This window comes from Hydra vulgaris, chromosome 12 (genome assembly GCF_038396675.1).
Source record: "Hydra vulgaris chromosome 12, alternate assembly HydraT2T_AEP".
Lineage (NCBI taxonomy): Eukaryota > Metazoa > Cnidaria > Hydrozoa > Anthoathecata > Hydridae > Hydra > Hydra vulgaris.
Genome location: NC_088931.1, coordinates 53,968,273 through 53,981,266, shown reverse-complemented (window position 1 = coordinate 53,981,266; position 12,994 = coordinate 53,968,273). Strand labels below are relative to the sequence as shown.

The following is a 12,994-nucleotide window of genomic DNA, read 5'->3' as shown; positions in this document are numbered from 1 at the left end:
ATTATGTATAAAAGACTGTACTATTTCTTAGATACTAATAATATTCTTTATAATAAATAATTTGGATTTAAAAAAGATCACTCTACTGATCAGGAAAGTGTTCATCTTGTTTATGATATTCTTAAATCTTTTGATGAAAACAAATATACTTTGGGCGTTTTTATTGATCTCAGAAAGACTTTTGACACTGTAAATCATTATATTTTATTAACCAAATTAAAAAACTACGGTATTAAACACCTTTAATGGTTTAAAAGCTACTTGTCAAAAAGACAGCAACATATTTCTCATAATAACGGAAAAGCTAACAACATAAATATATCTTGTCGAGTACCACAAGGATCTATATTAGGACCGCTCATATTTCTAGTATATATCAATGATATAAGCAAATCTTGTAATGTATTAGACACAACCTTGTTTGCAGATGATACTAATCTATTTTATGCTCACAGTGATATAAAAATTTTATTTAAAACTGTAAACACAGAACTACTATACCTTGCTGAATGGTTTACAGCAAACAAATTATCTCTAAATTTAACTAAAACAAAATACGCTTTTTTCCATCGCTATCATGAATGTGACAAAATTCCATTCAAACTTCCAGATCTTTGTATTAACAATTGCGAAATAAAAAGAGAAGTATCATTAAAATTTCTAGGAGTACTCCTTGACGAAAATGTAACATGTAGGGATCATATAAAATATATTGAAGGTAAAATATCAAGGAGCATTGGCCTACTTTATAGGGCAAAACCTTTTTTAAATTCAAGTTGTTTAAAACTCTTATATTTTTCTTTTATTCATTCCTGTTTTAATTACACTAATATTGCATGGTGTAGTACCAATTAAAATAAATCAAAAATCTTAATTTGCAAAAACATGCAATCAGAATTATATCCAATGAAAGCCGCTATACACCCGCCAACCTTTATTTACTAAGTTAAATATACTAAATATCTACCGAATAAATATTGATCATCTTCTAATTTTTATGTTCAAAATTAATAAAAGTATTATTCCAAAAACTTTTAATCTCTTATTCAAAACAAATCAGAATAAATACTTAACTAGATATTCAAATAACACCTTTATACAACCCAAAAGTTATTTTGCGGCAACTGAGTTTTCAATTTCAATTAGAGGACCAAAGGCATGGAATAAAATACTCACGACTGAACTTTAAACTTTTACAATGTTAAATGAGTTCAAAGCTAAACTTAGACAGTTATTACTAAAAATCGATCTACCACAAAACTATTTCTAAAAATTTAGAATATCCTTACGATTGATCTATCAATTAAATGAAAAGTAGGGTCATGGCACCACCTACCGCGACTTTAAGAAAACTTTTAACTTTAAAACTTCTTAACTCCAAAACCATAACAGATTTTTATTTAGGGTTTTCGAATTAATATTTTATACTCAATTATTAACTAAATTATATAATTCGAATTTGAGTAAAGTTATTTTTTTCATGTTATTTTTAATTTTTAATAATCGTATATTTTAATTTTACTTTTATATATTTAAATCAAGAAACAAATACATAAATTTAATACGATTACAAAACAAAGAAGACATTGGTTATAAAATTATCCACCAAAGTTTTATTCTGAATTTAAACTTTTTTCTTTTTAAATTTTTTTTTTTTTGTCTTTTATTTTTATTTTCTTTTGTTACAGCTTGTTTTCTTTTAGATTTTTCTTGTTTTTCTTTTTCTTTCAATTCTTTTTTTCAGCAGCTTTATTTTTACGTTCAGTTTTTTTGATATCTTCTTCTTCCTTTGCATTTTCTCTAGTTATTTGAATCTCTAACCATTTGGATAAAGTTACAACGCTCGGTAATCGTTAAACTTGTTTCAGCCTTTTTTTCGCGATTGGTTGTTTTGGCCATAAAAGAAAGTCGTGTAATGGGTTTACATCTTTTACTATTTGTTTATTTGAATCTGGTGGATCTGCTACTGATTTACTTTTACCAGATTCATTAATTATTACGCCTTTTCCAAATTCGCTAACATTACTAGATACGATTTCATTTTGCGTACTGCTAATATCTAAATACGATTCTTTATCGATTTCATTGTTCAATACATTATTGTTGGCTTCTATTAAATTTATGGTTTGTTTGGAGCTATCGTTAAATTTAAGTTTTTTCCAAAAATTAAATAATTCTCTGAAGTCAGTTTTACCTCCCCATTCTTTATTTCCAGTTTTTTCAAACTGTAACAATACTTCAGGTGCAACGTTGTTTCCAAATAAGTTTCCCACGCTATTATGGCTTGAAAGATTCGTTTCATTATTATCAATTGTGGAATTCATTTTTACACGTTGAATTACTTTTTTATAATCAACACTGCTCGCATTAAATGGGTATATTCCTGTCGACCTAAATCCGTTAATAATATTTTTTTTCATACTTGAATCCATAACAAAATTAGTCAACAACATTGGTACATTTTCTTTGCAAATTTAAATTGCCGACAAATGTTCTGCCTTTTTTTTTTCATTGGTCTGAAAACTGACACATTTAATGGTTGTAAGATGTGTGCAGCATTAGGAAACAACGAAATCAAATGAGTTCTTTCCGAAGAGCAATACATACTGAGCTCTTTAGACAGATGCGAGCGATGTCCATCCATGAACATATATATAGGTAATTGTGTATTAATAGATTTCAAATATGGTACTAACACATTTGTGAAGTACTCATAAATGCATTCGGCGTTCATCCAGCCGCTGTCACTCACCAAACAACCAATTCATTCTCTATTTCTTCTCCAAGATATGATTTAAAGCCAGAGTTTTGCCGTTTGGGTTGGCTTTTACCAGATAATTTGTCACGTAAGGTACTTTCAGGAGCATTAAACTTTTTGCGGACACAAAATTTTTTCACCTTTATTTAAAGCTCTAAGTGCTGCATGCAGTTGTTCTTCTGAATACAAAAGCTTTTTTCGAATATTTTTTTCTTTTTTGAACCTTGCATCTCTCTAATCGAATTCATTTAATAAATAAAGTATAAAAAACAAAATAAGTAAATAAATAAAGTATAATAAACAAATAAAGTATAATAAACAAATAAAGTATAATAAACAAGTAAAGTATAATAAACAAATAAAGTATAAAAAACAAAATAATAATTAATAAGTATAATAAACAAAATAAAGTATAAAAATCAAATAAATAAAGTATAAAAAACATATCAAATAAATACTCCCTAGGGTTAAATTACCTTTAATTGGTAATTGAGTTGAACTGAAATGGTTTTTAAGAGAGAAAACTTCACAAAATAAAACACATCCGAAAAAATATTTTTATAAACGGTAAGTGCTAACTATTATAATTTTCGTACTCACCGTAATCGTGTAAAAGATTAAACAATGTTATACAAAAAATACTACTATTTTTTGATAAAATTTAAAATATTCAATATTTTTAAAACTATTTTAAACTTTTATCAAAAAAATTATATAAGTTTTGAGCCGTAAAAAAACTAGACAAACTTTTTTTCACTGTTAAAGATTTTCTTAAGAAAGCAATAAAAAATCATTTGCGGGTAAAAAAACATCTCAAATCTTTAAAAATACATCTTTTTATAAATTATTTATTAGTGAAATAAGTTAGTTTTGTATAAAACAATACTAAAAAATTAAATTAAAAAAAAAAACATAAAAAATTTACTAATTTTTTCAAAAACCACGGTAGGTGCTTCTTCACGGTAGGGGGTGCCATGACCCTATATTAATTTTAGAAACGCTTAAGTTAAATGCACTTGGTAACTTTTCAAATTTATTTATGTTTTTGTTGTTTAATATGTGTTGTTATTCTTTTTTGATCATTAGACTTTGGTTTTGTTATTTTAAGTTTAATATTTAAAAAATAATGATAATAATAAAAATTAATTCATGATTTATAATATTAAAAATTCAATTTTTCTGTGCTTTTAGAAGAATATAATTAAGTAAAAAGCGTTTCTTGTTATTTTTTAATAATAGATATATATATATTTTTTTAACAATTTTACGTTTGTTTATTTTATATTGTTAAAGGAAGTGCTTATCTTTAAACAAAACTTTACGGAATTTATCAAGGGGCTTGGCGATAAGACATATTAGTCTTCTTCTCGCCTTTGCTACATATATATCTTGTTATTAACATACGGCTTATATATATTATGTATATATAACGGCAAAAAAAAAAATTAAAAAAAAAATAAAAATAATCGAATATATTAATCATTTTATGCTTGAAAGTGAAATAAAAATTATTGTTAAAAAACCCATTTGAAACCATTAAATTTACAATAAGATCACCACACAATAATAAGTTATTTGTTAAGAATTTATATATATATATATATATATATATATATATATATATATATATATATATATATATATATATATATATATATATATATATATATATATATATATATATATATATATATATATATATATATATAGGGGAGGCTTCATTCAGTATTTACTCTAATTGGGCTTATTTAATAATTACTGCATTTTTTCAAAGTAACATTAAGGTATCTATAAACATTTTAACTTTCTCTATATTTCTTGATTTTCAATGTTTTAAAACTGTTTTAAAAATGCTAGTCAAGTGTCCGCATGCAAAGTGACTTCGGACACGAATATCGGACATGTACAGGGAATATTATGGACATCAAACAAATAAATACGCAATTTCAGCAATGATGGTTTATTTTTATTTTTAAATTATTGCAATTAGTGTTCATCCAAATTGCACGTCAAATATATCATGTCCTTGAAGTAAGACCTCTTGTCTTCTGTAGGAAATGGCAATGCGCGCACTACATCAGTATAGACGATAAATGCAAATTCTTTATTAGTTCTTATAAACGTATTTGAAGAGATTTTTGTAAATTTTGTAAATCTTTTGTAAATATTCACTTCATAACCACCTTTCACTTTTTTAACAACTTTTGCTGTATAGTTACGACTTGATTGTTTTTCACATCTATTTACCATTACAATTATAAATCTTCCTTCTGCCACATCAAAAGTATCAGTATGCTGTTATTGAATTCATTGTCACCAAGGTTATATGTACTCTCAAATGTTGAAATTTGTAGGTCTATTGATTCATCTGATAATGATTCTCGAAGGATTGCTTTTTTAAAAGATTTTTCCCTGTAGAACCTTCTTCTTGGTTTTTTTTTTGTAAGCTTCCTTGCCATTCTTGCTTTTTTTGCAGCTGCAAGTGCCTCATTTTCTGGGGTATCTGTGCTATCATCGATCTACCCTGACGATTGTGCAAATGGAAATTTACAAAACTTTAATAATGTTTTAAAAACAAATTGCACCAACTCTGGTTGATAACTAGGATCTGAGTGATTCACTTGGAATTGAAAATTTTACATCAAAAAACCAAAAAATCGTTATTTCACTCTAAAATCTGTTTTTTAGCAGGAAACTGTCACCAACTATTTTTAACTATCAAGCTAAGAGCGTATGTCTACTAATATATCGACAATAGACAACATTGTCCTAATCTTAACTGGGTAGGAGATTTCGAAGAGTCCATTCTCTCTCCGAGTCCGAAGTCTCCCCGATATATATATATATATATATATATATATATATATATATATATATATATATATATATATATATATATATATATATATTATTATATATATATATACCGAGGCAATTCTACGAATAAAATGAGTGTGGGTGGGTGAATCCTAGTATTGACTGGCTTCGTGGTGCTATATATTTATAAAAATATACAGCAATATTTAATGTATGGAACATAAAGTGAAAATAAATTTAAGTCTTATAAAAAGTTCATAACTTAGAGAAGTAACAACACCAGCAAATAGTCGCTGCTAAACAGTTATAATTTATCTATTAATTAGTTCAACCCTGTGATGGGAAACTTTTCAAATGAAATTTATATTTTTTTGAAGCTTATATGTTTTGGTTTGCTACGTAGCATTTCTAAACAAAATGCTACGATATTTTTTGTGTATTACTTTATTTCAAATTAGATACTTACGCACATAATGATTTCATATTGTTTTCTAGTTTATCGATCTTTTATCAAATTAAATCAGTAGAAGATAGAGTGAGAGCGGAAGGAGGGAGGGGGGGGGAGATAATGAACGGCCAAAATGCCTCTTTATAAACTTATAACGCAAGAGCATCAATAAAACGTCGCAAAAAAGTCCTATTTAGTCGGTCCGTTTGTAAATACAAAGTACGACGTCGTACGACCGTGTATTTGCTGGACTATCAATCATTTTTTTTTTTGTTGAAATTTATTTAAAAATTTTTCCTGTAACTTTTATTTGAGACGAAGCCTCAAGATTGGTTGTCAAAGCTTCCAATTGTTTTAATTAAAGTCGTGGATAAAAATAAAATAAAAAGATTCTGCTAGCTTTAAACAGAAACAAACCTAGAAGAAGAAAGAAAAGTAGATCAAGCCAGATGATATCGAAGTAGGAGAAAATACTGAAAACGCAAAGTAGTTAATAAAGACTTTAAAATAGCAGTATAATTTTTTTTTGTGTGTGTAAAAATTCGTAATAGTATGGGGAGTTTAGTTAGCTCGTTTATTTTTAATTTTTGTTGTTATTATGAAACATCCAGAATACCATTTGTGCGTGCGTGCATGTTGTTTTTTTTTCGTTTTTTTTTATTAAGGAATACATAAATACATATTTTTTAATTCAAATTAAACGTTATTAAAAAGATAAAAACGCAAATAACTTGAAGGCTTGATTGTATATGTAAGAGTGGTTTTGTTTATTTTACTAATATTTTGAAATTAAATTTTGTAAGTGGTTGCTGTCAAGGATATTTGTAAGTGGTTGGTTTCAGAGATATTTGTAAGTGACTGTTGTAAAAGGCTTTTTTTGAAACAAGTTGGTCTGCAAGAGTTTATTTGCGAGTCATCCTTTTGACATTGAAATTTTTTTTTAAATTATATTTTAAATATTTAAACTAAGTTATTGCAGGTTAAAACTTTTAGATTATAGTTTAAATATTTAGATTATGTTTTATTTACTAACTTTTGATGCATGAAACATCCCTTGGTTCATAATGTGTAGAAATGTACACACTTCACTCATTTTTCACTGTGAAATTATAGCAAAATAGTAATTGAAACTCGGTGCTTTGCTATTTGTTCACGGTGCTTCACAATTAAAACACGGCGTTTTAATAATTATTTTACTCTCTTGAGGAATGAAAAACAAAGTATGTACATTTTAACACATGAGAACACACAAAATACATTAATAGTTATATAAGTGTTGCCATTTTTAAATGTAACAAAATTTACAATATGTTTTTATTATATATATATATATATATATATATATATATATATATATATATATATATATATATATATATATATATATATTTATACATATATATATATATATATATATATATATATATATATACATATATATATATATATATATATATATATATATATATATATATATATATATATATATATATATATATATATATATATATATATATATGTGAAGATATTTCTTGGATTCTTTCAGAACAAAAACTCAATCTTTTAGTTTTTGAAAGTTGTAAATAAATTTGTGTATTACATGCTTTAATAACAAGCATAATAAATATAATATAAAAATTGTCTGCTATATTTACATCATATTAAAAGGAACTATTGTTGAAGAAATATACTCGCACAAGACGCGAAATATACTCGCATAAAACGCGAGTAAAACTGAAGATAAAAAGCTCTTATTAAAGCGAGTGTAAAAAGTTGTGTGAAAAGTTAAAACAAACATGAAAATTGGGTATTTTGCCACCAATCTTTATTTTCTTCATAAAGTTTTTGCATCGATGTCAATGTTAAATGCGAAGCGTCAGGGCATTCTAAAACAATAAAAAGTTCCTAATCACTGAATGGGTAATAGAAGCTTATGCTTCTCAAAACTATTTTTATTATTTACTTCAAAATAAAAAAATAAATAAGAACAGCGTTTTTTTTACTTCATGTTTTTTACAATTAAGTTAGTTTTCAATTTTAAAAAAATGTTGTTTATTTATTAATAATTTTATTTGTCAATATAAAAACGAAAGTTATAAATAAATAAAAAATATTCTTTTTTATTGTAGTATTTTAAACAAACTTTTATTAAATTTATTTTATTATTTTTTATTAATGATATATAATAGTGGTTAGTTATTATTTAACATTTCTTAAAAACACACACACACACAAAAAAGATATATTCTTTATAATATTTAATGTTTTATACTATAGGCTATGATACTTCACAAATATATTTTAGGCTATGATACTTCTATATAATTCTATAATACTTAACTTACTTTTTTGACACTTTTCTCCATACGATTTCGTGCCAGTACAATCACATCGAAATTTTCCACGCTTTAATACCTCGCATTTACCTCCATTTTCACAGAGAGACGAGTGTTTGCATGGGTTGACTAAATTTAAAAAGAGTTAAAAGTTCACTTATTAAATCAAACTTTTCAAGAAAGATTAAGGCAGCAAGACTATTTCAATGATTTAAAAAAAAAGCCATACAGTTAATTGCTTCCATGCATTCTTTTGCAGTGCTAAATGTAAACTTTTCTTTTTCTTCTGAGCAATGTGTCTTGCAGTAGCATTGGTCATCTATGGTTTCGTAATAACATCCGTGATGTTGCTGCTTACAGTATGAAGATGTAGAGCTAACAACTTAAAAAAGAAAAAGAAAAATTAAAGCTTTCAACTTTAAATGAAAAAAAGAGAAAATAGTAAAGAAAAAAAGTAAAGTTAACTGCTGTTATTGTTTACTCTTAATCCTTTTAAAAAAATCTTAGACAATGTATTTTTCCTAAAATCTTATCACTTAAAAAAAATAAAAGTTTAATCTTTTAATTTTTTAATCTTTTAAAAGCATATCTTGCAAATGAGCAGTCCATTATAAATTTTTTTTAACAATTTCTCACGTAAAAAGTACTTTGTATACTTAACTAGACTCTAAAACATTTAGTAAGTGAGACTCACAAATTTCTAAACAAGTTATCTCCTAACTTTATGCTTTATAACCTTAAGATATAAAGTACGAGTCTCAGCGTGCACAGAACATCCACTTACATTTTACAGATGCAAGTCTCCGCTAGGGTTGATAATAGATCTTTATTAACTTTGTACAAGCTATAAAAAATATTTCTGCAGACTCTTTGATTTTAAAGCAACAATAGCTGAGAACTATCTTTCTAAAATCGTGAGCCATGCACATGATTTGTTTATAATTTTAAAACTAATAGTAAATGTAAAATGTAGTGTCGCGAAAAAAACAAACAATTTAAATTCTTTTTTAGCTGCAATCAAAGGCGATTCTACGAATTAAATTGAGAGGTAGCCTAAATTCGTAAAAAATCCGACTAAAACTTGAAAATCACCTTCATTGGGAGGATGGAACACCCCCCCCCTCCTCCACACAACTCCCCGTAAAATCGCCTCTGGCTGCGTTAATAATTTTAAATTAATGTTATTTTTTAAAATGAGTGTTTTATAAATAAAAAAATTGAACAAAATATACAAACAAAAATACTTGAGCGGTGTTGCTTTAGACAGCTTATTTTTGTCTTAAATTGGAAAGGATTCGAGCATAACTCTTGCTGTACATGGCAAAAGCATTGGTTTGTTTTATAATCAAAATTACATCCGTAGAACTTCAAATTACAGTTAGTGGATACTTTATCGTTTTTCACCAAATCACATAAAGCTGAAACAACAAACAAAAAAATCATAAAACGTGAGAAACTTGAAAGAAAAAAAAACAACAAAAATTTTAATATTACTAAGTAAATTTTAACTTTTTTTTTAAAACTCAAATTTCAGTTATTTGTGGTTACATTGATATGAGTGTTTACTTACTATATTAAGTAAAATTGATTTATACTTAGCGGCTCCGCAGTAAGTACACTTATTGTACAACGCTTTGAGTTATAGGGCAACTGATACTGAGAACAATAAACTTTAATCTTGTTTCAAATTACCAGCAGATTAAAAGGGGAATAGAGTTTAACATTTACGGGTAGTTTACATATAAAATCTTTCTTTTAAACGGTTTCAAAAGACTTTGAAAATATGGTTTATTTAATTTCAAAATTAAAGCTAAATCAATTAAAAACTTGTATAAGAATATAAATTTATATATAAATTTATATATAGATTTATATATAAATTTATATATAAATTTATAATCATTGGTTGATAAAAGTTTAAAAGCTTCTTTTATTACTAGAGTTTAAACTTTAGTGAAAAGAGAATCTTTGTATTTAAACTTTTATTACTACAGTTCAAACTCTAGTGAAAAGAGAATCTTTGTATTTAAACTTTTATCAACCAATAATTATATATGTATATATAATTTTAAATATTTTTTTTGTATATATATTTTTTATTTTTAAACATGTGACACTTAGCGTCATGTTTTTTTTAATGATTTTCTTCAGATCATTAAAGTTTTTAATAGTTATTTATCAAAATTTATATCTTTAAATTTTCTGAACTGTCACGAAAATTATTGCAAATGATTATTTAAAAAAAAAAAAAATTTTTTTTAGGGAAGAACTAAATTAAAGAAACAAACAAACGCAGAATATAAATTAAAGACATAAATTGTTATATTTACATAAAAATAATAGTTTTCGATTAAAGCTTTGGTAAATTAAGAAAAAAGGTTAGTTTTCAAAACTTACAGTAATACAATAACAGTTTCAAAAAGATTCTTTTTTTTTCTATTATGTTGTGGACGTCAAACGTTCAAACGTTGTGGACGAAACATTCAACCGTGGTTTTGGCGATGGTTATGTTCAAGTAAGATAATCAAAATGATGAAATGATAATGAAAACGCTTGGGAAATTTAAACATTTTTATTGTTATTATCTACATTAAACCTTAAAGAATGTATTGGCCCAATATGTTTTATATGTTAAAACAAAGTATTATTAGTATAAATATTTGCTACTTGTAAATTATATGTTAATTACTTAGAATTTTTCTATTAAAACTAACAGAATATATTTATTATTTGATTTGCACAATAAGTTAAAATTTAGCTCGCCAAACGAATAGTAAATGAACCTATAATATTGTAATTACAAATAAGTTCACTTTAAAAATAACAACCTACTTACCAGCTACTGCAATAAAAATTGACCAAAATGTCTTCATTTTTAGTTCTTTGAAAAATTATACTTTTTAGCCTAGTAGCCTTCTAAAATGCGTATTCTCTGATTCTTTAATCTGCTGCAAACTTTTTAATGAATGAGAAAGTGATATTCGCAGAGTTTTACCGGAATAACTGTAATCGAGGGTGTCAAGTTTCAAAAAAAAACTGTGTTGTTATTTGCAGATTGCAAATGTTTTTTAAGTGTTAAAACAAGGTGAGGTTAATTTTAAGTTAGCGTCACAAGCAATCTAAAAGTAATTGATACAAATAACAAAGATAATTTAAAGTAATCAATTCAAATAACAAAAAAGCTTAAGCAAACATAAATAACTCTAAAGGAAAACACAATTGCTTTTTAATTAAGAGGGAATCTAAAGTAGGGGAAAAAAATTAAACAAATTTGCTTATTTCACACGAAGTGATGGTAGCATTACTGGTAAATGTTTTATGAGGTTGGTAATCCTTCCGTTTGTAGCTTTTTAATAAAAGTTTAAAAATTTAATGTATTTATTTCATTCAAAAGTGACATTTTAAAAGCTTAAGATCTTTTTATAAATATAATTGGCTTTAATTATTGTTAAAAAAGATAAGAAAAGGTGATATTCTCACAATCAATCATATAATTTGGACCAGTTTGTGACAGCGCACACATCACAGTGGCGACATGTAATTTGAGAGCTAAGGATGTAATCAGTTTAACATATCAATATAATAAGTCGGTTCTAAAAGTAATTCGTTGTGAAATTATATCGGTTTTGTTTTTTTCTTGCAACTTGTAGAGCAAGAATAAAGCAAAACCGATATAATTATGATAATTGAAAGTAAAAATAATTTATAAGATGAAAATAAAATTTAAACATATATGAAATGTATTTTGGCATATTTAATAACGCTTAAAAAGCCTCTTATATTTCGCGAACTATAAGAAAACATGTTTTACGTTAACCACCGTTTATTTTAATCATTAAATTTATTTTTCAATTAAATTTGGTTTTTAATTTTTTTAAAGTTTTAAACTAAAATTATTTTTTAAATGTATCTTTTTAAATGTAAAACTGTATTTGTGTTTAATGTCAAAGTAGATGTAGAAAAACGTTACAAGCATCTTGTTATCATCGACATATATCGATTTATATTGATATCAATATGCCAATAACTTTAACTTCATTTGTGATTTAAAACAATATAAAATAGTTTAAAGAAAACATACAGAATTTTAATAAAAAGTTTTAATTCAAAGTTTTAAACACTTTTAGAAATACAAACAAAGTTTTACAATTTTAAAGAAACGAAAATAGAAAATAGTTTTATAATAAGTTTCCGAGAGGAAAAAAAAAATTTTGATTTGATTCGTGAGATTTGGAGTTATGATTGTGATTTCGAGGACTTTGAAGGATAGATGTTGATTTGTTGCGCTAGGAAAGGAAATTATGTTAACATGGAACAATATAAATATGAGACATTACGCCTAGAAGAAATAGAAAAAAACATTGACCCATTAAAATTTTTTTTTCATGAACTACGCCAAAGTTTACAGCAAGTGTAGAGTAGTCAATTGGTGCAATCTTTAATTGGTGCAATCTTTAATTGGTGCAATCTTTAATTGGTGCAATCTTTAATTGGTGCAATCTTTAATTGGTGCAATCTTTGTGCTATGTAGGGTAAAAACATGAAACTTGATGTACACATTGATAAGGTTGAAACATTCGCTTTAAGATTCAGACCCACCTTCAAAATGACCACGCATTGTCTCCATGTAAACTA

General features: G+C 25.8%; 1 protein-coding gene and 1 long non-coding RNA gene across 3 annotated transcripts in view; both read right to left on the bottom strand.

Annotated features, from left to right (window-relative positions):
- Positions 1-1,610: 1,610 nt before the first annotated feature.
- LOC136087819 (uncharacterized) lies at positions 1,611-3,734 on the bottom strand. The gene is made up of 2 exons (XR_010642104.1): positions 3,684-3,734; positions 1,611-2,992 (listed from the first exon to the last, which is right to left on the bottom strand). It is a non-coding gene; the product is annotated as an uncharacterized LOC136087819 (long non-coding RNA).
- Positions 3,735-7,584: 3,850 nt separating this feature from the next.
- The window catches only part of LOC101239849 (uncharacterized), a 36,268-nt gene continuing 30,858 nt past the window's right edge, over positions 7,585-12,994 (bottom strand). For both annotated transcript variants that reach the window (XM_065813714.1, XM_065813713.1), the window contains exons 2-6: positions 11,196-11,478; positions 9,604-9,777; positions 8,589-8,741; positions 8,369-8,488; positions 7,585-7,909 (exon numbers count right to left, since the gene is read on the bottom strand). In XM_065813714.1, coding sequence (XP_065669786.1) covers positions 7,809-7,909; positions 8,369-8,488; positions 8,589-8,741; positions 9,604-9,777; positions 11,196-11,232 — 585 coding nt within the window. In that variant the 5' untranslated portion in view covers positions 11,233-11,478 and the 3' untranslated portion in view covers positions 7,585-7,808. The remainder of the gene's footprint in view (positions 7,910-8,368; positions 8,489-8,588; positions 8,742-9,603; positions 9,778-11,195; positions 11,479-12,994) is intronic.